This window comes from Rousettus aegyptiacus, unplaced genomic scaffold (genome assembly GCF_014176215.1).
Source record: "Rousettus aegyptiacus isolate mRouAeg1 unplaced genomic scaffold, mRouAeg1.p scaffold_m13_p_17, whole genome shotgun sequence".
NCBI lineage: Eukaryota > Metazoa > Chordata > Mammalia > Chiroptera > Pteropodidae > Rousettus > Rousettus aegyptiacus.
Genome location: NW_023416292.1, coordinates 30,863,016 through 30,890,071, shown reverse-complemented (window position 1 = coordinate 30,890,071; position 27,056 = coordinate 30,863,016). Strand labels below are relative to the sequence as shown.

Below are 27,056 nucleotides of genomic sequence, written 5' to 3'. Positions count from 1 at the left end.
TTTGTGGGGGAAAGAGATTTTAAGTCTTGAAAAGCGGCTAATGCAATAAATAGTCAGGGGCCCTGGCATCGCAAACACCTGACTAAGGAACAGCCCCTCCACTTGCTAATTGTATGACAGTGAGCGAATGGCTTCACCTCTTTACCTCCCAGTTTCCCCATCTGCAAGTGGGGGGACCGGAAGCAGCTACATCGACGGTAGCCGTGAGGCGGCGCATTTAAACGCTCAGAACGCTGCCAGCCACTAAGTACGGGCCCGCACACACTGCATAAGGCCAGTCACCGGCAGGAACCGCAGCTTCGGCCGGCACGGCACCAAGCTCACCACCTGCCTACTAACAGCGGTTTCACCTCTAGGCGTCCGTCATAGGGCCGGGAGGTGAGGACGGGCTCCTCCATCCTCCCAGCAGCCGACCTCCAACATCGGCCTCACTTTAGGCCCTTCGTTTGTACTTGTCCTCTGCAGTTAGTACACAGAACAAAGTATCTCCTAGAACACAGAAATAAAGGGCTAAGGTGGCACCCTGAATGTAGAAGCGTTAAGGATGGAAAGAATGGACCCCGCAGAAGTCACCCTACAGCCCGTCTCTAAGCGGCAAGATGTCCAGTCTGTCTGTGCGGAAGAAAAAACCTTAAATCTGCTTGTAACCACAAGACCCGAATCCTCTTAAGTCATACTGCCTTCTAACCAGCAGGAACACTCCATTTCCCAAAAATCAGACACTTCTGATTACAAATCAGCTGCCAACTTCCGGTCAGCCATTTTTCCACCGCGTGAGCTGCCCAAGTGGAGGATGTCGTCGTTTCCCAAGGTCCCGTCAAGTGCTGGGAAACGCGAGGTCATGGAAGTTACGCCTGGATTTATGCTTTTATTTTTATGTTTGCCATCGTGAACACGTTTTCGGCTCACCCAACGTAAGGAGGAAGATAAGCCGTCAACTCTCAGAGTTTAAATTCTCTACGTCTCCCTATCGGTTAGCTTTTCTCTTTCTCTGTTCACTGTCACCTTTTACTTTTTTTTCTCCCTTGGGAAAGTACCAAAATGGCTATTCCAATTTCCTGTTGGGTCTAAGTGTCTCTGGGTCACCCACCGTCCCCCCAGTTTGTAGCTGGCTAGATACGGCTGTAGCAGATGAGACTGGACCTCGGCCTCCTGAAAGGCCCCTTGTTTGTGGATTACACGGGGGTCACTTCATCTCATTTGCTAAGCGACACCACGTTTCTGAATTGCGAGGGTAACGCCTTGGGCAAGATGCCGATGGGAGGGGCCGTTAGATGCCGGGCTGTGCTGTGTGTGTGCGCAGACCCATCCTCACTTCCCTTGGCTGGCGCAGGTTATGCCCACAGCCCAACTCTCTGGCGACTCGATCCAGGAAAAGGACATGTGACCAGAACCTGGCGTTCGAGCGGCTGCTAGCCAGCGGCATTGACAGAGACGGTATTGTCCGGGGAAGACTCAGGACGTCAAACATCCGGCTATGAGCGCGTGGTCCCCGAGCCGGTGTATTTACACCTCCAAGGGCACCCAGAGGGCGTCTGGAATATTTCCTCCCATCTGGAATGCAGCATCCTACTGGGCCGGGCAAAGGAGAGACCAGCGCTCCTGGGGCCCGCCAAGTGCCTGGTGCTTTTCCCATTGTCACGGTCCCCCAGAGCCCCGAGAGAAACACGGTCACCACGCCCACTTTGCAGGTGAGGAACTTCAGGCACACAGAAGTTAGGGGTTCGGCCAGGCCCTGCCAGCTACTGAATGGCAGACGTGACCTGGGTCCACACTGACGCTGAACTGTATTTCCACGGTCTGAGAGGCCCGGCTCCCCCACGCGGTGCGCCCGCCCCCCGAGACACGTGAAGGTGGCTGCGGACTGGACGCTTCCGGCAGCTTTCCGGGTCTCCCAAACACGCCTTTGCCCTGACCTCGTTATCTCCAGCTGTTTACCCTTCAAGACCCTGCAAACCCCACTTTCCCCAGGACGGCGTCCTGAGCGAGCCGCTCGCAGAGGGCACGCGCTCGCGCTCCTGCTCTTCCTCGCAGGTGCTGCCCGCTCCGCCGGCCCAGCGCGCCGCTCAGCGCCCCGCCCGCAGCCCTGCGCACGCGCACGGACACCCCCGCCGAGCCCCTCGAGGGCTCGGACAACCCCCTGCCTCTCCCGAGCCCTGACGCTAACGAGCAACACCCAGGTGCTGCTGGTAAACACGCACTGAGCGGTTAATTTCTAAGAGACACGACGGGAGTCCGTGATCCTTTTAAGTTGAGAAGCACGGGGAAACTCAAAGGCAGGTGACCGCTATCTCCCTGGCCCAGACTCACCTGTGCCCGCAGGCTATAATCCTCTCCCCGCCCTTCCGGGGGTTGCCGAGGAGACCGCCGTTGCCCTGCCCTACACCCAGGCCTGCAGCCACCGGCCGGTCCTGGGGGTGGGGTGCTGCACCCTGCCCGCCGTGTCCGGGGCCAGGTTTTGGCCACCTTACCTGCTCCCTTAACCTTTTCCCAAGTCTGATGCTCAGTCCTGGCTCTGCCCCAGAGACTGTCTGACAATGGCCACCACCACCTGGAGCCTCCTGCAGAGATGCGGCCTGCACAAAGCCCGGGCCTCAGCCCCCCGGCCTGGGCTTCCGCCTGCTCTCTCCTCCCTTACAGCGCTTCCTCTCTGAAGGGTCATTTTACCTCCGGCTCTTTGAACAGACAATAAGGTCAGAGCGCGGTCAGGCCGGGTCCCACCTTTCCCCGGCCCCACCCCAGGTCCCTGGGTCCCTGGGCGCCTTGTCAGGCAGCCTGCTTCCCCCAACACTCGCTGCCTCCAGCCTTTCCTGCCCGCCGTGCGAGAGCACGTGGCAGCCACACGCAGAGTCGCCCTTGCCCGGGCACCAAGGCACTCTCCCCACACCCCGACGCCAGCCTGTGCCCACGAGTCTGAGCATGAGCCTGCCCGTCCCCCCTCACGCCTGTGAGGGCCCCAAAGGCGCCACCATGCCTTACCTTGATTCCTGATGCCTGGCTCCGGGACGGCCATGTCGTAGGTGGTCAGCGTCGGCTGAAAGCAGAAACGATCGGCGAGTGAGTAGAGGGTCTTGGTCCTGCCTATGAAGACGCCCTGCATCACAGAGAGCTCACGCTCAGTCACGTGGAGGGGGCTCTGACGGGACTCGGGGGCACCGGCGAGCGCAGGCCCTGCCTCTGGGGGTGCCGAAGCCCAAATGCCTCGCCCGCGAGACCAGGTCCGAAACGGCGAAGTGACTCGTCACAGTGTGTCTAATCGGAGAGCTGACACCAGGCTCTCGGGCAGGTCTTCGGAGTGACATGCTTTGCAACTAAGACGCCTTGTAATTCAGACTTCCTTTTCTCCCAGTTGCTCCCAAGGGGCGAGGCCTGGACTGGGCCACCGGCCCCGGCTCGGGTGACGTGTCTTCCCCGAGGGAGTGCCCGTGCACGCCGGCAAGCTGGCGTCCGAGGCCCTGGGGACCAGGGGCACCGCTGCCCGGCCGTGTGTGCGGGACCGAGGCGGCACGGGCAAGGCCTCCCCACTCGTCCCCACGGGCCCAGCGCCGCCCGGAGGCCGTCTGGCTGTCCTCGCCAGCGCTGTTCGTATTAAACCTATTGCACTGTTTTGGCAAACTGCCGACGCCTCGTGGAAACGGAGCACGTGCCTCTCCTTGAGCCATTTATCTTCCAGTCTGAACACTGTTCTCTCCGTTAGCAGGGGTACTCGCTGGAAAACTAGATCCCTGCCGCTTAGTGGTTTCACGTGTTCCGTCTGTGCCTAACCCACCTGGAGGCAGAATCCCGCCTCTGGGCCAGAACGGTCGGTTGCTGTGGAAACGACGGAACCACCCCGGGCAGCAGGCCTGGTCCTGAGAGAGGCGGGACTGCCACACACGGCAGGGCGGCCGCTGAGGCCAGTGGCCCGGTCTCTCCCGGCCACGCGGGTCCCTCTGCTCCTCCTCTTCCTCCCCGGACCTGCGTGTGTGACCTCACTTATCCGCACCCCACCCCACCCACACGCGGAAACCTTCCCCTACCTTCTCTCCTCGGACCCCAGGCCCAGCTGGGAGCTCGCCTCGGCGCCGCGGCGAACCGCACCTGCCGACCCCCCTCTCCAATCCAAGCCCGCCCAATCCCCGTGAGGCTGCGCTTCATTTATCTGAGTGGAATCACTTGCTTGCTTCTCACCGCGCTCGGGTCAGTTGGCTGTGTCCTCCCACAGAGCCCAGGCCAGGCCCTCTGACCCCAGGCCCTTGATAAATGCTAGGCAGACGACGGACTCAGGTCCCAGTCTGTCCCGTTAAACCTCCTCGGTCTTACTTTCCGGGGGCCAATAAGCCTGGAGCGAGAGGCGAAGGGGACAGCTCTGCCTGCCATTTGGAACAGGTGACAATCTAGCGAAAGGAAAACCCTCTGAAGCGTCAGGGGCCTAAAACACCTTCAGGTGATAGGAATGAAAAAAGCAGTGCCTTGTGATGTACACGTGTTTGATTTTGTGGGTATTTGTTTTTATGTTTCGAGTTTTTCTTTAGCCTTATTTTCCTGTTACCTGGGACAAAGCCAGGGAACCACGGGCCTCCAGGGCCTGTGACTCTCTCACTTAACCTGACCAGAGGCCCTCTTCTGCAGGGCCACGTGAGAGACACGAGACCAGGCAGCCTAACGGCAGCTCCTCGTGGCTGGGAAATCCCAGATCTCTTCTAAAGTGCTGCCTGCGTTCAGTTTACAAACACGCGGTCTGAACTTGGGGCCTGCCCATCGTTGGCGGGGCGCTATCCCCACATCCGGAGCCCGGGAGGGCGCCCCCGCCCATGCCGTGTGGTCGCAGGCAAACAGGGCTGCCCGGGGCCACACAGAGGCGGCAGCTTGGGTTTGGGTCCTCCAGCCCCCTGGGGTGGGGGTAAACTGACAGAGGCATCTATCCCACTCCAGGTGAGAATCGACCTTGGAGATGGGCCCCCACACCCCAGAGATGTCTGGAGACATTCCACTGGCGTGCGGGCCGGAGCGGCTGAGAGGCCGAGCCACTCGGCCCAGGGCTGTGTCCACTCGCAAGAGTGGCCTGTGTCCCGAGAGGCAGCTCTGGTGTGAGGGCGGGGGTGCGGGGTCCCGCCTTCTCCCACCCTGAGGGCTACCTCAGTGAAGGTGGCCCCCGAGGCCTGAGGAGGTGCTGGCGGGGTGTTCTCACTGGGCAAAAGCTCCTCCCACCCGCCCCTGACACCAAATCCAGGGGCTCCAGGGCCATGGGAGAGCTGGCCTCGGTCCGCGGTGGCTGGGAGGCCGGCCCTCCCTGGGACGGGACTCGAAGATGCCACCACCACCCTGTCACCCCAGCCTTGCTGCCCCAGCGCCCTGCTGGGAAGAAAACCCTGCATTTCCACTTTTCTCCCTGCCCCAGGTGGGTGTGGGGCAGCCGGGGGATGCCCCTCCTGCAGGTTCACCCTTCCCGTTTCCGACTGGACCCTGCAGCTGCAGCGGGGGGCAAGACCTCTGCTCCCCAGGAACGGAGGTTTGGGATACTGAACCCTAAGATTCTTCCTAGCTCTGCCCCAGTGACAGGACAAAAGATCACCCCCAGCCCTCACGGCTCACACATCCACTCAGCAATCACCCAGGGAAGGGGTCAGGGCCCCCTCAAAACGGACTTGCTGCTCGGAGCCGAGGTCAGAACTCCGGCCGGCTGCATGGCCAGCCGGCCCCGAGGAGAGCACTTCCGAGGTGGCCATTCTGGAGACAGAGCCACAGGCCGGCCCACAGCCCAACGCACCACAACGGGGGACCCAAGGCTGCCGGCAGCGTCTGTGCGGAAAAACTGCTTTGTCTTTTCCAAAGAAACACTCTCAATAAGTTCTCCCCGGGAGACAGGGAAAACAGAGCTCAAATACCAGAGGCACAGAAATAGCCTGAGGCTGGCGGGTCTGAGTGGCCGGGAGCTGTGGCCTCCCGCTGGCTCTGAAATAAGAGAGGAGCCCTCGCAGGCTGTTTTGCAAAACGTGTCCCTCAGGCTCCCGCCAGGCCGAGCCAGGAGCCTGACAGACCCCAGGTTCGTCAAGGCACATTGAGAAGGAAGAAGGCGCAGGTGTGGCGGGGCCCGAGCTCCTGGGTCCGGGCCGGCCGCGTCACGGTAGAGACCGAAGGGCCGATGCGAAAGTGGCCGATACTGACAGGAAGGTCAACGGGGCTCCATGTCAGGTGAACGGCCGGCTGCTGGAGGGCAGAGCTCCCGCCTCCCAGGAAGGCCGTCCAAGGCAGAGAGACCTTTTCAGCTGATGGGTTTTGGTCTGGTTTTGTTGACATTTTTTCTTCCTGGTAATCGAGAGACAATTCCCATCCTTTCAGGATCGTTTCATTCTCCCCTCCCTTTCCCTCCCTATTTCGACATGTCTGCTTTTCTTCATGTTCTGGAATGAAGCGTAGGGTTCCACCTGTTTGGCGCGCCGTACCCCATCTTCGTCCCCTCCCCCCGCGCGCCGTGCGAGATCTCCCTCAGCGACCAGAGACGACTTTGGTCACCGTTGGTCGTACTCTGCGGATGCTTCAGACCACTAGGTGCTTTCCCAGATCAATAGCTCAGCTCAGTGGAAATATGCCCAGACAGTAAGGGGTTCGCCCATGCAAAAGCTGGGCAGCCGAGAGGGCTGGGAGAGGGGGTTCCCCAACCCAGCAGCTCACCACTGCACCCCGGAAGTGTTTTAGCGTACAGACTCCCAGGTCCCACCAGGGCCAACTTAATTAGAATCTCCGAAGGAGCCGTCAGGGGGTCTACACCGTCCAAAGTTCCCCAGTGACCTGCTGACCAGGCCGGTGTGGGGACCAGTGGCCCAGGCCCCGTGGGAGAAAGGCAAGGTGATGGCTGTGACTTCCTAACTCCCATCCCAGCTGGCGAGGGTCTCGGGGCAAATACTTTGTTTTACTCGTCTTTACAATCCCTCCACAGGGCTGGCCATGTGCTGCTCCATGTGGAAGTTGAATTTATTTTCTAAATCTTCCCCCTTCTTGGTCCCCAAACCCCGTCCAGTTTCCAGGCTGACATTTCCAGAGGCCTGGAGGATGGAGACAGCGCTGCTTCTGAGCAGGAGAAAAGGGGTGCCCGCGGCTGGAGAGGCCCCTAGAGACCCCCCCCCCACCCCGTCCAGAGATTTTCACGCTAAGTGCCCTGGGGTTCCACAGGAGAACCCCCGAGACCACTGAGAAGGAACCGAAGCCTATGGGGGGCGGGGGTCCCCCCTCCCCCACCCCTCTGACCAGGGAGCTCCCTCCACTTGTCCAGCTCGATGCTGCCCCTGCAGGGAAGCAGAACGTGTCATTCCCAAAGAGGCCGCCCTGGCACACTGATCATTCCTAATTAAAGGCACTTAAGAACCAACCGAAATAAGACAGACACGCGGACCCTCCCTTGTCCTGAAAGCGGGAGATGAATCTCCCGTGAGAGAGGTGGCCTCCCTGACCAGGAGCAAGGCGGGCGTCCCTACCACTAGAGACAGGAACTTCAGGGCAGAGAAGGCTGTATAAACAGACCCCTGACCTCACCACCACGCACTGCCCCCAGCTCAAACCTTCTGCCTTGTCAACTCTTCACAAATCTACTGTTTCTTTGTCTACAAGGTACGAAAGCTGCCTGCTTCGGTCACTTCGCCCCGTCTTCGTTCTCTGGCGAAGGCTCCCATGTACCTCACGCATGTAAAAATTTAATAAAATTGTGTGTGTGTGTGTGTGTGTGTGTGTGTGTGTGTGTGTTGGGGGAGGGGAGAGGGGAGGGAGTTCCCTATTGATCTGTGTTTGTTGGTTTAATCTTCGGACCCAGCCAGGGTCCCTAAGAGGTCAAGGAAAACTTTCCCTGCCCTACACGACTCCGATAACCTAAGATAACCTAACCGGTTTTCCGGCCTCCGCCCTGCCAGCCCCCAGCCCCACCCCCGTCATTCTTCCATCCAGTGTCCAGCATGACGGTTTCAAAACATAAGGCCAGGCAGGTCGCACTGTCTTCTGTTCAAGAGCCGAGGCTGACGCTCCACCTCCCTCATCAGCAGTCTGAGGGCCTCCCCAAGGCCTGCAGGTCCCCACGTGTCCTCCCCCGCGGCCCCTGCCTCGTCTCCTTCCACACTCCAACCCTCCCCGCACCGCACCCCGATCATCTGCTCCAGCCACGGCCGCCTCCTTCACGTCCCCCCCAAAACACCACATGGGCTCCCAGCACACGGGCAAACCGGGACCCTGCCCTGGGCGAGGCCTCAGGCGCCTCCGCCAACGGCCATGATCTCATTGGCGCCACCTGCCGGTCTCGGGCAGCTTCCGCTCTCTGTTTCTCTGGGCCTGGTACCTGCTGCCTCTGCTCATTTGTGACTCCAGAACAAAGCAGCAGCATCTGAGCTTGGGGGCAGCTCCCTGGCCTGCACAGCCCCCCGGCTGGTCGCTGCGTCAGAAGCCCCTGAGTCCCCTGAGTGGGAGAAGTCCGGGCCTTTCCCATGACTCAGTGCTCACGGCGATTAAAGCAACAGTTCAGGAAATGAAACCCTCTTTCACTGAGTTGGCCGTTTGTGTGCTGGTAAAATCTTTTCTGATCCTCTTTCATAAGGCCCAAGCAAAACAGACACCTGAAAGAGAGCTGGGGAGGTCCTGCTTCCCCTTCCTCCTCCAGCCCCTGGAGCCAGGCGGGCCCTAGGGGTCACCCAGCTCCGGATGTACCAGCCAGGTCCCACCGCACTCAGGGACGGAGCCGCAGGCCTTGGGGCTAAGACCCTGAGATGCCGGAAGCAGGGGTCAGCCAACGTCTGTAAGGGCCAGACGGCGAAAACCTCAGTCCTCGTGAGCCACACACGGCCTGGTGTCTGTCACCTACTCTCTGTTTCTTACAACCCTTTCGACATGTAAAAACCACTCTTGGCTCACAGGCCTTGCGGAACGGGCTGTATCAGTGGGCATCGAGCAGCCCACGGGCCGGTCCCGGCCGCGCCTGTGATGTGAAGTTCCGCGGGAACCCAGCCATGCCCGTTTAGGTGCCGTCCATGGGGGCTCCCACGTCTCACCAGCAGGACTGGGCACTTGCAACAGAAACGATAAGGCCAGCGGAGGCTGCAGCATTTACTACCTGGCCCTATACAGAAAACACATGCCAAGCCCCGCTCTGAAGTACTCCGACGAATGACTCACAGGCATTCCTGTTCAATACACACATTCCTATCTAATACTTGAAACGATTTTGGAGATTAGCATTGGTCCCATTTTGCAGGTGAAGAAACTGAGATCAGAAAGGTTAAGGCTCGCCCGAGGTCACACAGCTAATAAGCGGCAGAAGCAGAACCCCAAGCCGGATCTCGGACCCCTAAACTAGTGATGTTTGACCAGATACGGGGCGTCCCTGAAATCTGAAATATTGTTGGTCGGCCCATCAGAGAAAGACACAGCAGGTCCCTTGGTGCCAGAGCCTGAGAGAGACACTGGGCGTGGAGAGCAAGCAGGCGCATACAGTCCTAGTGTGCAGAGATTATCTCCAAGGACTTTCTGTTCCCAGAAAAGACAATGGACTGGCTGGCTGGCTGGAGAGCTGTCCCTTACAGTACAGGTTTGCCTTCTGTAAACACTGACCAGGTAAGTCACATCACCGTGAAGGGCACCTGAGCTGCGGCAGTCATCTGAGCTGGGCAATCCTCCCACGGGCTGGACTGGCTTTGTATCCCACTGGGTCCCAGACCTGCCACCTCCTGCAGAACTGGGGAGCAATGCCATAATTTGTATAAGAGTGACCCCCAGTGGACATTGGTAGTATTGCCGCCCCTCAGAGCAGCTCCCAGAAGCAACCTCAGGCTCCCAGGAGCTCAATTCCTGGGCTGGGAGTACACGGGCTGGTGTTGTCTTTGAGCAAGAGTCCCAGTGCATCGAGCCAAATGAGGGCTGTCCTCCTCAGAATCCTTTCTGTCGGAGGCTGGCGGCGGGGGGGGGGGGGGGTGCTGCCATTTTAAAAACTGTGTTGGGGGTGCCTCCTTTGGGCCTGCCGTCACGGCCTTTCTCGTGTTTCGGGAGCCTCATCCGTGGGGCAGGTCTGACTCCCAAGACCAGCCGGCCTTCGCGAAGATCTGGGTTAGCTCCCTGCAATCCAGCTGTGCTCCAGGACCTGTTCTGTGTGTCCATAATGATGTTGGTTTGGGTCATGACTGTTTGTGGTTTTTTATCTGACTCGAATACCAACATTTCTGGAAAAGTCAGGCAACACTTGTTCTGAGTTCTCGCCCAGTGGCCAGTGGCTGAAGTTGAGGAGCTGCTGCCCCCTTTGGACAGGCAATGATTGTCCAGTTTGCCACAGTGCCCACCACTCCCTATTGTCTCCTATGGCCTGCCCTAGTATTGATTACACTGCCTTCCTCGTCCCTATAGAAGCTTTACAGTTATATCACACATGCAGAACCACTGCCATATGGAGGAGACCGTATGCTAAGCACGGTTCACGTGGTCTCTCATTTAACACAGTGAAACAGGTATCATTACCCTTAACTCACAGATGCAAAAAACCAGGGTTCACCATCCCTGAGCAACTTGCCCGTGATCAGACAGCAAGAACCTATGCCATGCAGTTAGTTAGCTGCTGTGGTCAGGCTGACAGTCAGACCCGGATTTAATTCCACAGGGTGTTGTAAGTCAGGTTACATTGATGCAAAATATCCTTGCGAATTATAGACTCGAACTGAATTTCAGTTACGGACACGTGCATTTCACTTTGTGAGACGATGTGTGGGCGCCTCCTGCTGATTCGGGGGGAGTGACTGGCTCAGCAAAGCCCCCAAACTATCTCCAGGTTTTTCCTCTTTCTACACATAGTGGATCCGGGAACAGTGGCCCTGATGCCAGTTATGAAGTAGGCCAAGTATCTTGAGTGTACAGACCCTGGTACGGTCTCCCTTTCTTCCTCAGGACACTTGTCTCGACCCCCTTCAGACGCCATGTGCCCAGTGGCCTGAGCTCCCCACGGGGGCGCAGGGACCCTGCTGCGGCAGCGTCCAGTCCCGAACTCTGAGACGCCACCTCGCCTTCCAGATTCTTCTATGTCCTTTGTCTATGAAGGTTTCCTCCATCAAAACACTCTTGGCCGTGTCCCGAAGTTTCAAGCTCTTGCTAAATGACTGACGATGTGACAAGCGAATTGGCAGAGAAGGTGCTAACGGACTCGCTCATTCTTTAAACGACGACTCACTGTTAGTTCTCTCTTCTCAAAACCATTCCAGGGCTTCGCACGGCTCTCAGGAGACTGAAGACAAAGTGGCGAGGCCTTAAAGGCCCTGCATGTTCTGTCTCCTCGAGGCGCCCCACCCACCCTCCACCCAGCATGGCCACTGTCCCCCTCCAGTTCCAGTTCCTCCAGGCCCCCTGGCCCCTCCACTTCTGCGTCTTTACCCGGACCCCGTCCTCTGCCTGGGAACTTCCTCCCCCATCTCTTGGCCAGTGACGGCCTCCTTGTCCTTCAGAGCTCCGTTCGGTCACGGTTTCATCGGACACCATGGCCTGACCTCCCTGAGCCGACCAAAGGCCCACCACAGACTCGGCCGGCACCCTGAGCCTCTCCCGCGGGGCCCTCCTCGGGGGTGGAATGCCGCGTTTATTTATTCGATTTAATGTAGCTGTGTCCCACCAGGCCGTGGGTTTGACGAGGCCATCCTGGAGGGGCGTTACTCGTTTCTAGTCACTTTTGTACCTGTGATGTCACAATGCCTAATTCACATCCATTGAAGGAAAGGGGTAGCTGGGGGTGGGGGGCGTGGGGCGGTGGAGAAAGGGAGGGGGTAAATTTCTAATACCTTCTGCGGTTGCAACAGAGAGAGCCTAAGCAACTTGCCCAAGGACACGGCGCGAGTTAGTGATGCAGCAGAGTCGGGCCCAGGTCTGCAAGACACACTTCTTTTTTCTGCTCTACCATTCCTTGCCCCGGGGCCTCTGCAGGCCGCTCCAGGTGTAATGAGAGGTTTGTGCCCTGGATACTACTCTGGCCTTGGAGGCATGCCCAGCGTGGCTCCAGGCAGAGGTGGCTCAGCAAGGTCACTGAGTCACGCAGAGGCACAGGGTGCTGGCGGTACCAGGCCGGCCCTCTGGGTCATGCCCAGGTGGACTCTGGACACTATGGCTGGACTTCACGGAAGCCTAAGGCCTGGACTAATTACCGTGCGCAAAACCCTTTAAGGGACACCGCTTGGTGGGTTCTGACACGAGACCCGCAGAGACGCAGCCCTCTCCCCGTTTACAGATGGGAGAAAAGGTGCCTCCAGGAGTACCAGGGCAGTAAGTGGGAGAATTGGTTTTTAAACTGGTTGTGTCAGATTCCTGAGCAATTCTTTCTCCGTAATGCAGCTCGGCTTAAGACCCGATCTAAGTACAGAATCTGAGACATCAACATGAGAAGGAACAAGAACACTCCTGGCACAGGGTCACACAGCAGGAGGGCCCAGGCCCCGCGGACGCCGGCTGCCTGGGGCCGCGAGGCACAGAGTTTGGGGTCCGCCAGCCCCAAGGCAGAGCTCTGACCAGGGAAGTGGGGAGGGCACCTGGGCCCGGCCACGACCACGGGCCCAGAGTACAAGGCGCTGTCCCGTTTCTCTAGGCTGCGGCTTCCTTCCCTCCAAGTCTTTCTAGCCAAAGGACTTTTTCTATCTCTACTTTCTACAGAGACATGCGCTTCTTAGCCGTCAGCTGTCCCAGACCTGGAAGAAAGTGCTGGGCCAGTGGACCAGCAGCCCCGTTCAGTGGGAAATGCAGTGACACGCCCCCGTCCTTATCGTGGTGTTTTCAACACCTGATCCAGAGAAAGGGGTCCAGAGCAGGTGAGGCGAGCACTTCCCAGGGCGGCGGGGACTCGGCAAGGGCCACGGAGCTGGGAGCTGAGGCACTGGGCGGCCGTGAAGGCCCCTTACTGTACTCGCCGGGTCCAGGCCTTTCCAGCCGAGGCCTGGGGGTGCAGGCGGAGCACAAGGAGAAGAACAGGGGCGATGGACCCACAGTCATCCAAGGGATGATGTAACAGGTGACCAGAGCCTGTGCCTGAAACCTATCTCATCTGCATGTCTTTTGTACCCTGCGGTTTTCTCACATTGTCAGTGAGAATAATAGTTGTGGACTTGAATAGACTGTGGGTGTTGCATAATACAAAGGGACGGATTAGCCGTCAGGCCCGAGTTCTATGGTAAGACCTTGGGGAGACGACTGACCCTGACACCACGTGCCTAGTTTGTAAAAGGAGGATAATAACGTGCACCCCCCAGGGGGCCGGCAGGGTCAGCCGGTTTCCAAGGAGAGAAGGCACAGCACAGTGCCTGGGAGAGTTCCTGGGAGTCATCAGAGTCACCTAGTGCTCTCCCGCTCGCCCTTCCGGTCCCCCCACTGGGGAGGGGAACCGCCAGAGTGGAGGACGGCGTCACACGCTGAATTCAAACGCATCAAGTGTTTATCCGGCTCCAAACGTGTTACGCCCTCTTCTTTCAGAGGAAGTGACGTGGTAATCGTCACCGCGGCCCCACTGGTGCTGCTGCTCTACTGGGCAGCTGAAGAAACTGAGATTTGAACTTCCGTCCGCACGAGTCTGCTCACAGCTGCCCAGGGACGCCTCGGGGGCGGACGCCCTGATGGCGGTGTCCACTGGCAGAGGCTCGAGCTTGGGGCTCATTCTGATTATCCCCAGTGTTTTACCCATTCGCACTTGACGCCCTCGCATTCCCAGATTGGGCGGGGAGGGCCAGGGCCAGGGCCCCCTCACTCTCCATCTTGGCTGGAATGGAACAGCCTCCCCGTGCCCCTGGGGCAAGGGCCTCTCAGCTGCTTCCTCGGCTGCTTCCGGCTGCTTCCGCTGGGTAGTTCAGGCTTCTGCAACTGCCACTCCATCTCTGCAGATGGTACCGTTTATGTAACGCCTCCATGACCTGCCGCGACCTCGTTCGCCCCCTGTTATTACAGGCCTGGGGAGCTTCTGTAACTTCCATGACTTCACACTAGGAGTCACAGGGGACCGGCAAGGGCCGCTCTCCCTGCCCGCTGACGCTGATGCAGCATCCTTTGGGCTCACCAGTGTGGCTCTTTCGGGCCTGCTCAGTCTTCTGCCCTAACGGGGTCTTGTCACCCACAGGCCGAGGTGAGGGCCTGGAGTCAGAGCCCCTGTGAATTCGGCAGTAACAAGACTGTGCAACTCTCTCCCCCCCGGGGTTCAACCAGCAGTTCCTTAAATGTGCACTTTCTTCAACCATGACATTCATTTCACTGTGATGTGTAATGCGATTACCAGCCCAGAGAGTGTGATGAGTCACTTCCCCTGGGAGCTCACATCCGGGGCAGTGTCCTTCAGCCCTCCTGGCCCCAGCACGGGGCCCCAAACAGTCCTGGGGGGCTGAAAGCCCCACCCAAGGCCCCTCTGACTACACCAGTGCCTCAGGAAATCCCCAACCCAGGCGTTAGCCTTCTTGAGGACTCCCCGCTTGTGCTGTAAGCCCTTCCCAAGCCCAGCCTGGCACCCCAGTCCAGGCCCTGATTCCAGCCTTGTCTACACTGTTTGCTCCTGGCCTGTTCTCAGGCCCAGTCACCTGCCTGCTAAGGGCTGGAGGCCAAGCCGACCCGGGCCCAAATCCCGGTTCTACCACTTCTTAGCAATGCAGTCTTAAGCACGTGACCCTTCCATGAGCTTCTGTTTTTTTTCCATCTGTACCGTGGGAGTCATATAATGGGAATAATAGTCCTACTGACCTCCTAATGAAGAGCGAGATACAGCAGGCAATGCACTTAGCGCCGTGACTGGCACAGTGTAAACGCTAATGACGGACTCTGTGTGTGCGTGTGCGTGTGTGCGTGTGTGTGTGTGTGCGTGCATGTGTGTGTGTATGCGTGTGTGTGTGTGTGTGGACCCCTCCCGAGCACCTGACTTCTCTTTACTGTATTTTTTTCCCACCACATACCGACTGGAGCACGACAAGGCTACGCCATTTCTAGCTTCTCCAGAGTCCCAGCTCCCTGCTCCTCTCTTCCCGCTGCTTCCGGCTTTCTAAGCTCTTCTTCCACTCCGCTTCCTCAGCCCTCATTCCCTCGGTTCATTTCGAATGGTTTACGACAACAACACAACAATGTTTACAGCGTTTTTCAGTCTTGTCCAATGGGACAAGGCATGGCAGCTGCTGGGCTAGCTGCAAAATTAACCAAGGCAAGGAATTATTTAAAAAAAAAAAAAAAAAAGAACTTTTGTTTTTTTTTGCAACGGGCACAAACAGACAATTCACAGAAAACCCAGCCCTGGTGACCAAAAAACATATGGCGAGATCTCAGATTCCAGTAATGGGGGAAACGCAGATTCAAAGAGCAAGGAGACACGTCCTTGCCTCTATCGGAATAACCAACATTTTAAAAGCCTGATAACACCTCTTGCTGGTGTTACCTGCAGGGAAGGTTCACCATGGCTCTTGGACCACACAGCCTTTTAGAAAACAGTCTGCCAACATCCACTGGAACGAAAATTAAAACACACGTACCTAGGGGTTCCACTCCTGGAAGTCTCCCCTACAGATACGCAAACACCAGAACGTACAGCGGGAAGCGCAGGCCGGCTCACGCGAAACAAAAAGCTAGAAACGAAGCAAATGTCCTCCAAAAGGAGAGCGGACGAATAAGTTATGACCGCCAGGGAGGTGGAAAGCCATGAAAACGAATAATTTGGGTTCCTTAGAGCTGGCAAGATGGCGGGCGACGGACAGCAGCGCGCACCTTCCGCGCGCTCACTTGGGCTCACCTGGGCTCACCTGGGCTCACGTACCGCGACGCGTCCCAGGTCGGCTCCCCTCCGGGTTCGTGAGGCCTCGGGGACACCGTGACTTGCCCACAGCGCCAGCTGCGCCACCCCTCCTGCGACGCCCGTCCTCCTCCTTCTCGCTGTCCTCGTCCCCAGGTGGCGACGTGGACGAGGGAGGGGCGGCAGCTGGACAGCCCCCCGCTGCGCGGCGCCTGCGCAAGGCTGGGAAGGAGGCGCCGCCCAATGAGAGGGAAGTCCCAGGCGTGGGGGGGGGCAGGGGGAGGATGCATCTGCACCACGCCAAGGTCCCGTCCAAGGTCGTGGGGAGCATGAGGGCGACTGCTACGGCGAGACCTCCAGACAGGTGGCAGTCACGCCTGAGCTGGCCGGGCGCTACCTGGGCGAGTTCTCCATCGCCTGCGAGCAGGTGGAGAACGGCCGGCCTGGACTCAGGGCCACCCACTTCCCGCACTTCAACAGCCCCCCGCCCCCCCCCCCTTAAACCCCGAAGTAGCCTGCTCGGCCAACGAAGGCACAGATTTCCGAAGTCCGACAAGAAAATGGATAACTAAATCGGAGCTATAGCAGGTGACTCACGGGGGTTACAGTGAACACTCGGTGAGGACAAGCAAAGTGCCTGAAACTGGGTATAAAATTACAGTTTGTAAGAAGGCCCGCCACCCCTCGCCACCCCACCCCTCACCCGCGTAAGTACGCCAGCGCACATGCGCATGGGGGACAACGTGGTGGGACCCAGACCCGCCTGTCATCGTGGTTTGGGAGAGTGAGGGAGGACCCAATTCGAAGAGAAAAGAATTAAAAATATATATATGGAATTAAAACACTGGAATTAAAACGATATAACAATCACATTTATGCAGCATTGTAAAGGTGTGTGTGTGAGATGTTTTATCTCGTAAAACATCTTCGTTGGCCTTAAGCACACGGCCCTACATTCCTTCGCGCGTCATCTGACACGGAGCCAAGAGCCCGTCCCGGCGACTAAGTCTGTTTAGGACGCTCCATCCCACCCGGCCTTTTGTGCACCCCTTGCGCATTGCCTAGTTTCTAATGTCCGTTTCCGCAGAGTGCAGTGAACATTTGTGTCAGTTTTTGTGCGGACATGTGTTTTTTATATCTCTTGGGTGTAGACCAAGTAGTGGGATTGCTGGTAGCATGGCTGTAACTCCTGTTTTCCGCAGTTTTATTCTCGTCAGGACTTAGTATACTCACCACGAACACGTGCTCTCGGGTCTACTTCTCCTATCACACATTTCACGTGTCTCGGGGGTCGTAGCACCCGCAAAGCACCCAACAAAGATGGGGGGGGGCAGTCCCCAGTGTCAAATGCTGCTGACAGGCAGAGAAAGACGAGGCCTCAAAACTGACCATCGGCTGCCGGGAGGCGGGGTCACCTGGACAGGTGGTGGGGGCCGAAGGCTGACTGAAGGGCGTTGGAGAAAGAATGGGAGGAGTCAGAACAGAACAGATCATTCTTCCGAGGAACTTTTTCCATAACAGGTGGCAGAGAAATGAGACGCGTTGTACAGGGAAAAGTGGAATCAAGAGTATTTTGGGGTGTCTGAAGACAGAAGAAGGGACAGTGCGTTTGCATGAGGTAGTAGAAAGGCGAAAGCGTACGGGGCAGAGAGAGGCGGACGGCAAGGGTGACGTCCTTCAGGAGGCGAGGCGAGGCGGGAGCCCATCCGTAGTGTCACAGACTGTTCTGTCCTCCCAAAGTCATGTCGCGGCCCTAACCTCCCAATAGGGCTGCATTTGGAGACGGGGCCTGTGAGGAGGTGGCAAAGGTTAGATGGGGTCGTGAGGCTGGGGACGTAATCTGCTAGAGCTGGGGCCCTTCTAAGGAAGAGGATGCCACACTAGAGCTTGTCTCCCTGCCAGGTGACAACAGCGAGAAGGTCACTGTCCTTACGCCAGGAAAATGACCCTTCCCGGGAACCAAACGGGCTAGCACCTTGACCTTGGACTTCCCAGCTTCCACAGCTGACTTTTTAAGCCACCTGGTGTGTGGTTTTGTTGTGGCAGCCCCTGCGTGGAGAGACTGGTTTGGGGAGGAGCAAGGAGAGCTCACCCACAGGAGCAGGAGGGCGGGCAAGGCGCACGGGGGCGAGGCGAGGGGTGTCTTCTGAACGCTCTTCTTTTTTTCGGTGACGTGGGAAGCAAGGCAAGCGGTCGAGAGCAAGGACACAGGGTTACAGGTGGAGGAGGAGCGACGAGGCAGCGAGTGGACCAGGGAGATGCGGTGAGCACGTCTGTGAGCCTCCAGCTCCCACAGGGCCTGGAGTAAAGGCTTCAACAAGATTAGCTGAAGACTCATCTCAGCAGGAAGCTATGCCACCTGGAAGTGGGGGAACTAGGGAGAAGTGGGGTCTTCCCAGGGGGACTCGGGGCTCCTGGCCCTGCCTCACTGGGCCCCTTTTCACATACCTGCCTCTAAGGGAAAAAGCATTATTTCCTCTTTCGCACCTAAGATTCCCACGGGATAGGAATTCCAGGGGGGGTGCAGGGCTCAGCCTTCGCCTGTAGAAGCTAAGGTCTCAGGTTTACATGCCCCTGGCTGTCTGCGGGGGCCAGCCTGCCAGCCTGAGTAACCCACTTTCTTATTCGGGAGAATGTTCTGCATTTGTATGTAACTTTACATTTTTAAAGAGTTCCCTACTGTTTACTGCTAGTGTGAGGAGTACAAACCTCCCTTCTGCATCCGGGCCCCTACACTGCATTTGGATGGTGGGGAATGTGGTCTTTTCAAGAGAAATAGAAGACCCTTGAGTCCTTGCCTCTTGTCAACAGCCATGGACCCCATGAGCGAGTGAAAATAACTTGGTCCATCTTCTTCACTCCACTACTGATCCTGCGATGAATTATTTTTCCTAAAGAGAAGCAGAGTGTAGATCTGAGCAAAAAGCCTTCACTTCCTGAGCTATGTGACAATTTTTCTAACTTAATAGAAAAAAAGAGCCAGACCGCCTAGTCACTTATATACATACTTGCGTTTATTTACAATTTACAGTGCATATTTACAAAATGAGCACCAAGGTATAAAAATTCTGCTCAAAGAGAGAATAATGTTTTTTGTTTTCCCATTGATCATTCTTCTAAATCAATACTTCTGATGAAGGGGTGCTTCTAAATTTCCACACTTCCAAAGTTCCTTAAGAATGATATAATACTTGAAATGGGCCTCGTTTTGTCTTTTTAAGTTATTTAAATAACTTGGTGACTAAAGATCTGATTTCATCTTCTCTCACCAATTAACTGGAGCTATAAAAAAAAAAAATGTATCATATTAGTAACTTGTAAAATGCAGTCAATCTGTGGTAGAGACCAAGAGTCTAAATTACCCTCCTATTGTAATATGAGTTGCCCTTTTGTAATACATCCATCAAAAGCAAGGATGCTAGGGAGCAGAGATAGAGGGAGCCTGGTCTTGAGCCTGCATATGATGGTAGCTGGAGTCCCACCCGAAGCGTTACCTTCAGCGTGTAGCACTAATTAACAATCCTGTCTCCTCAAACCAACTCAGTCTTGGAGTGTAACTGAAATTTCCAAACAATGGCGCTGAAACCGAAAGGCCTACGTGTAAACTGTTACTCTTTTCAGCCTTTATTTCCTTCTTTGCCATGCGAATCTCCTGGGAATGGTTTCCTTCCCACCTCAACCTCTCTTCCTGTTTAGTCACCTCTGTGGTGATGACAGAGAGTCTTGTGTTATCTCAGAGAAAATCGGCCAAATCACAAAGCTACCGCCTTGCCCGAACAAGCCCCTTCACACTGAGACTCCGTTCCTTGGCCTCCCGTCTTCCCCACAGTATGGATTTCCACAGACCAGGCCAGACCACACCGCCGGCCCACTCCCCTGCCCTCTCCGCAGAGGGCCCCTCACCACCCCACAGCCTCAGTTTCGTGCACTGCCAAGGAGTCGGCCCGCGTCTCCAGCTCGCCTGCAGACTGAGCTGTCTGTCACCTGCCAATCTTCCCTCTCAGCGAAGTGGGGGAACTCCGCTCCCTTTCCAGTTTGCTTGACCTTGTGATGTTTTCCAGACATTTGCCATGAATGCAGAACACCAGCACCCCCGGAAACTGTCTAAACTGGACTGGGTGGTGAGACGTGTGAGCCCACGTCCACTCTCCCTCAGATATCTGTTAACTGCTTGGCTGTCCGCAGACACTTCTGAGTGGGTTCAGCAGTTCCTGCCACTGTCTCCAAGGAAGTGTGACTGCTCCCACCCACTCCCACCTCTTCCCACCACCTGACCGCCTCCAGCTTTTTTCCTGATGCTCAGGGCAGCAGTTACTGTCTCGAAAAAGATGCTCCCCCGTCTATAACTACAGCCCCATACCCGAAAGCCACTCCTCCAACGAGATGCTGGACCACACTGCCTGGTAATATGCTTGCATCCCAAGTTCAACCCATCAAAGCACAAATCCATCCTTTTTCCTCCCAAAGAAGAGCCCTGTCTGACTCCTCTGCTATTTCTGGTGGGACCACCATCGTCTGGGCACCCGGGGTCAGAATGCCTGTCGCCTCCGGCTTCTTTCTTGAGGATGACTAATAATCACAATGCCTAACGTTCATTGAGCAATTTCAGGACCCAGTCACTATTCCGAGCATTTTACTTATATTAACATGTTGCTACGTGCTGCTCTTTCTCTGCTGTTTTTACCTATACCATCATTGTTACTTCTCTGCTATCGCTTTGCCCATTTTCCGCGGAAGACAACTGAGGCACAGAGAGTTGAAATGGCCAGTCTGAGGGCCTGTGAGTGATGGAGCTGGTGTTTGTACCCAGGGACTCTGGCACCAGAGCCTGCACGCTCAGCTGACCTTCGGTCAGCACGGTCTCCGCACTCTCTCGCTGAAACCTCGCCCTCTGGATTCACTCCTGCCACGACCCCCTGATTCGGGCCCTCTCCGCTCGGATGGATTACTCCATTTATTGACTCCCCTGTGTCCCTATCTCCAGCCTCTTGTCCATTAATTCACCCTACCTATGCTTTGCCAGCAGAGGGACCTTTCTAAAGTGTAGCTCTGCTCAAAAATCCTCAGTGGTTTCCCTGAAAAAAAAAGACCCAAACCTCTTGGAGAATCTCTCTCAATGTCTCCACTACATCCAACCTGCTAGTCCAGCCCCACCTTCCTGCAGCCCCCCGGCATTTGCCACCCCAAAGAGGATGGCTCGCTACTTCCCATCCTGCCCTCTGCAGCCCTAAGCTCTTACTCTCCCCTTCGTCCCCCAAAGCCCAGCTCATGGGCCCTGCCTCCCACCACCCGTGGGACCTGCCGGGAGGGGTCTCCTGGAGCCTCCTCACGGCAGCATACCGACGACGCTGCCGCCGTTAATAACGTTTGCGTCTAATCTTTTGTTCGTGATACAGGCCCAGCTCTGACTCTGGCTCCTAAGGGAATCCCGTCCTTGGTCCATTTTTCCTGGGGCGAGAGGAGGAAGGATATTGTGGTGGTGAACAGCACACCCCTCGGTCTGGAGCCCGAGATCTGCGTCCCAGCTCTACCACTCATTAGCAACGGGACTTGGCTCCTCCGAGTCTCGCATCCGCTGTCTCTAAGCGGTGCTGATGCCCCCCTGTGAGGCTCACAAGGGGCCTCACTGAGAGGGCGTGGTCCCCGGCATGCGGGTGGCGCGCATCTGCTGACGTGACCGGTTGCTGTCCGAGGCAACCGACAGGCAAGCGGCATGTGGCTCCCCAAAAATAGGCACCCGATACCAGGGCCGCTCTGGTGCACGATCGACAGGGTACTTACTCGGTCCTTCTTGGGTTTCTGCCGTATTTCAGAAAATCTACAAACGAAGAAATTTTCATCTCAACGAACTGAAAAGTGGCAGCTGAAATCTGGAGTTGCTAACCGCCTTTTGGAGACCCGAATCGGGAAAACGCTACCCTGGAGCCCTGTCAAGCCGGGGTCTCCTGCGCTCCCAAATGCTTCGATCAGATTGGCTATAGAATTAATTGGTCCAAAGAGCTGTTTGAACATTACTCATCAGATGATAGAAGAACAAAAACTATTGACAAAATGGTTATTGCTACTAGCAGCTTGGGCGTCAGGCCCAAGAAGGAAAAGCTAGAAAAGTCTGGACTACTGCCGCCCCACGGGAATAAAATGTGAGAGCCACACAAGTAATTTAAAAGTTTTAGCAGCCACATTACAGAGTAAAAAGAAATAGATAAAATTAATTTTCATAATTTGTTTGATTAGCCCAACGTATCGAACAATTCCTTTTCTAGACTTTGAAAAACCAATCTGAGTATGAAAACATTATTTTTTAAAGGAAAGTATACATACATCTCACAAACGGAAATATAAAGATGGCTGCTATTGGTAATGCTATCAGTCCATAGCGACTCCTTGAACGATCTGTAAAAAAAAGAAAGAAAGAAAGAAAGACAATTAGCCCAACTGATCAAAATAGAGATACAGTAGATCCTCTTTATTTGCAGATCTTACACTTGCAGTTTATCTACTTGCTAAAATTTACTTGCATTCCCCAGATCAATAGTCACGGCACTCTCACGCGCATTCACGGACGTGTGCAGAACGGCGAAGCCTCCCGGCTGCCTGAGCACAGGTCTCGGCTGAGTCTGAGCAAGGCGACAGTCGCCTGCTCACTTCAGCTCTCACGCTGTCAACGAGTGGCCTGTTCACGGTCTCGAGTGCCACATCTTTCACATCTGTGTGTTTCTTGTTGGATACTGCACTGTTTACAGTGGTCCCCACGCAGGGCACTGCGATGCTGTCGAGCAGCCCTACGCGAAGGAAGGCCGTGAGATTCCTCAGAGAGAAAACGTGTGTGTCAGAAAAGCTTCATTCAGGCGTGAGTTACAGTGCTAATGGCCATGTGTTCAATGCTAATGAATCAAATACACATATGCAAATGCGCATATATATGTATCTATGTGTGTACATAAAACAAGTTGTCTCTAAACAGAAACACAGAAAACAAGACTAGATATGGATATTTTGCTGGACACGTTGTGACCAGAGGCTGGCAGGAACCTAACCCTGTATTTCCCCTGGGAGCAATAGTTCAGAATTTGCTAATTCTGTGTTCACAGTGACTTTACAGAATATAACTACCGCGAACAAGGAGAATCAACGGTGTTTCTAAACAAACTTATACACACAAGGCTGACACGTGTTGGGCCCAGTGCTGTTTATTAAAAGAAGCAAATGCTCCACGGGAAGCTCTGTCCTTGGCCAGCCCTCGCTGCCAGTGGAAGCACAACTTGACACTGTGAGTTCTGTAGGGCAATTTGGCAGTTGCGCATGATGAGCCTTGAAAGCGTTCATCACAAAGCAGCTGGCTGTGCTACGTGACGTGACTGCGGTCACGCCGAGTCATTACAACAACATTCAGTGAGCGCGTCAACCTCTCGGGGCCTCAGTTTCCTCATGGGCCCACTGTAAACGGTAAAATGTGTCCATCTCAAAGGGCAGCTGTCAGCATTCACTGAGTCCGCACATTTAAGAGCAACTGTTAGCCACCGTCACTAACCCACCTGAGTCGTTAGAGGCCACCGGATCTCGGCTGACATCCTCCGGCCCTGCGATTGCATTTCTAAGATGCGAACCTACAGAAACTATCAGTGAGGTGCCCCTCCCCCTCTCCAGAAAAATGCAGAGATTTACCTCCGCCCGACTCAATATCGGAAAGCTAAGACGACCTGCGCGTCCTCAACAGGTAAGGACAGCGTGTTCACGAGGCGGCTTCTATCCAGCTCCTAACGATCCAAAGGCCGAGGATTTGAGGGCACGGCAAAGCGAGCGCCCCGTGCTGACGGAGGGGTGTCACTAGCGACGGGTACGACACAGAGAAGAGCGAAGGGCGAGGAGAAAGAAAATGCACGAAGAAATGAGAGCGGGAACCCTCATCCTTTCCTCTTGCTAGGAACGCAGGCGGGTTCAAACGAACAGGCGGCCACCACTGGCCGTTTCTGAGAGGCCCCTGGCCAGACACTGCTGCTTGTCCCCTTAGCCACGCTCCTCTCCTCAGTAAGAGAACTCAGGTGTTCAGCTGGGCACACCGCCACTCAACTGGCGAGTTCATTTCTCAGCCTTTCTTGCCGCTCGGTTTGACCATGGGCCTAAGTGTTGGGCAACGAAAAGCAAGAAGGCTTGGATGGTCCTTCTTAAAAGTCTCCCTAAAGGGGATGCGGCGGGCCATTTCTCCCCTTCCTGAACCCCGAAACAGCTGAGAAGGCGGCAGGAGCCGGGCTGCACCTGGGCTCCTCACAGCTTCGTAAACCACGGTGTGCCCAGGGCTGCCTAGCTCCGATTTTTTTTAACATGAAAGAAGAAATTGACGTTTTTAAGCCACTGATACATTTTTAATAGCTGAATCTAATGCTGATTGATACAATCCCTTCAAACAAACAAACAAAAAAAAAAACAAAAAACAAAAAAACAAAAACAAAACCTCTCCCATGTGATGATGCCAGATGGGACCGCAGAGATTCGGGGGAGACAGCGGCGGCATGAGTTCTGTGTTCTCTGCTCTTCCCCTCGGCCCGTCCACTGCGCCGACAGCTGACCGGCCCCTCCTCACATGGCTTCCGAGACGCCACATTCTTGGGGTTTTCAGTGTCCTTTGCTGGATCCTCTACCTCTTCACAGCCTTAAACGCCAGGATCCCCTCTGGCATCTGCTCTCTCCAAGTGACCTCATCTCGTCCACGGCTCTCCGTGACCACTACACTCTATTTATGCCCAAGTTTGTACCTCCAGCCCTAGCTACTCCCGAGAGGCCTAGACCTCCACGTCAGAGCGCCGACCTTGCCGTCTCCACCTGACTCCAGCGGGTCTCCGCCACGTCACGGCCCTGATGTGACTCTGTGCTTTCTCCACACACCTGCTGCCCCCCTGCGTCTCGGTCTCGGTGACATAATTCACCCGGTTGCTTGGGCCAGTCGCTTATAAAGCACTCTGCTTCCTAGGACAAAGCACAGGAAATTCTCCCGGCCCCGTTCTCAAAATAGCTCCAAACCAGAACTCCTTCTCCCAACCCCCACCATCGTCCTAGTCCAAGACACCCACGGCCTCTTACTTAGACTGCGAGTTTCCTATTTAGGTGCATACACCCAAGGGAGTACCTAAGATGACCAACTAGGTGCAAAAAAAAAAAAAAATCTAGAACCTCTATATTTATTATTCATATCATTCTTTAAATTTTTTTTTTTTATTTTGTGCGTGTTTTAAGATGACACTCATATTCCTTGGGGAGCACGCTCTGGCAGAAGGCCCCACTGCTCCCCATTACCCAATCTCCCCTTTTTCTCTGGCAACAGAACCCCCGAGTTGTAACAGGACATGTGGCCAGCCAGCCAAAGATGACAACTCCCAGCCTCCCTGAGCCAAGGTGGCCACAAACTCTGGGCTGACTCCCAAAGGGAAGGACCACACCCGCACCCACTCCGCTCCTCCTCTCTACCCCTTGCTGTGAAGGAAGGAACCATGGGAACCCTTGTCTGGTTGACTCCACAGAGCAGTTTAAAACATAATAATAATAACAATAAAAGCAGGAAAAAAATTATTTAACACACAAACAAAATGCAAGTTAAAGTGCCCAAGTTACGAAACATAAAGCCCTTAGGTTCGATGATCACACCACTGTTTTCCCCTTCCGATGGCTACAGACATCGTCCCTGCAAAGGACTCCGCTTGTCCCCGTCACATTGAAGACACCACGGCAGAACCACCACATGCCCCACTACGCAGTGAAGCTCCAGCAACTTACGTGGGCCAGGGCTGTGGGGCAGGAAAAGGGAGGCAGGTGGGAATGAAAAGCAACGGAGGCTACAGGTGCAGAGGCCAGGGAGGAGAGGCTACGGGTGCAGAGGCCAGGGAGGATGCGGGTCACTGGGTCACTCTGCTACGAATCATCCCCGGTACGTGCTACGTGGGGCTGAATCCCTTGGTACAATCACATGTAAACACAGACAATCCAGTGACCCTAAGCATTCCCAGGCAAAAAAGGGGGAACGAAGAAATACAGAGAAGCAGAGGAGAGAAAGGATGGCCGCAAGACGCAGGTCACAGGCCACCAGAGTCCAGGTCCTCAGTTTTACAGACGGGAAGAGAGCACGATTTTTAACCAAAAGATAGGGAATGCTTGCAAAACATAACCATGCCGCTCTCATACCTAAAAAACTAATTAAACTCAAATATGCAGTCAGCATTTAAGTCTCTCCTATGTTTTTATTTTTTTTCTGTTTGAATCGAGATCAATAAGGTCCATATGTTTCAATGAGACAATACGTTTCTTAAATTTTTTAATCCCTGAATTCCCCCATCACCTCTCTTTGCTTCCCCTTATACTTTGTTGATCCATAGTGTACAGAATTCTCCACGGCCTGCACTGTCATTTACACGGTATGGTTTTCGCTAGCCAACTCCTGTGAATCAGTCAAAAATCTTTCTTAACTTGATTTGAGACAGCATCAGGATGGTGTCATGGAAAATAAACGCCAGAATTCAAAGACTTACATTTAAATTCTATTTCCATTACTTCAGTGACCTTGTTAAAGTCACCACACCTAGTTGAACCTGTCTCCCCGCTCTTAAAAGGTAAATAATTCCTGTCTGGCCAGTCTAGGAAGCTGTTGGGGAGGAGCAAATGAAACAGTATCTGGAAGGGTTTGCTAAAGAATGGTGGGCTAGTCAACGTGAATTACTAGGCTTCATTAATAAAGCATTAGAAAGTCTGCATAAAAAAAATCGACACTTAACAAAGTAAGATCCTGTACTTAACTGTTACACCTTCATGGATTTATATATTATGATGCATGCAACTCCACAGAAAAGTATTCGAAAATCTTAATGGGGGGGAGGGGAAGAGACCCCGGCCTTTTATTGTTGCAAAGTACCATTCAGATCATTGAGTTCAGGTCCCAGATTTGCAGAAAAGAAAAAGGTCTTTTAATATCTGGCCAAGGAAAGGACCCCAGATATGTATCTCCTATGTTGACACCCTAAGAATTATCTAGCAATGTTTCTCAAACTTTCAAAATCTACAGTGTAATGGGAACAATTGATAATGTGGGAAATGTAAAACAAAAAAAGATGAACAACAAAAAGGGTTTGTTTTCAAATTCCTAACACTTCACTTTCACATCGTGAGAGGGATGTTATCAAAGCGATCTTTTCTCCAGGCGTCTACAGGGAAGAGCATTTTATGCGAGCATTCCATGCGAGCGAGCGGGAAAGGTTAAATGAAAACCATGCACAAGGGCAAAAAGAACTTGAAAAATCTCTTAAAATACTCTGTATGATTCTATGAAGGATCTTATTCAGAACTTACT

The 27,056-nt window shown here is 54.9% G+C and overlaps 1 protein-coding gene across 3 annotated transcripts in view; it reads right to left on the bottom strand.

Moving 5' to 3' along the window:
- Positions 1–18,716: 18,716 nt before the first annotated feature.
- Positions 18,717–27,056, bottom strand: part of CD58 (CD58 molecule) — a 34,567-nt gene continuing 26,227 nt past the window's right edge. For 2 of the 3 annotated variants that reach the window (XM_016124300.2, XM_036235039.1), the window contains exons 4-6: positions 22,046–22,117; positions 21,506–21,542; positions 18,717–19,006 (exon numbers count right to left, since the gene is read on the bottom strand). In XM_016124300.2, coding sequence (XP_015979786.2) covers positions 18,997–19,006; positions 21,506–21,542; positions 22,046–22,117 — 119 coding nt within the window. In that variant the 3' untranslated portion in view covers positions 18,717–18,996. The remainder of the gene's footprint in view (positions 19,007–21,505; positions 21,543–22,045; positions 22,118–27,056) is intronic. The other variant, XM_036235040.1, reaches the window with a different exon arrangement.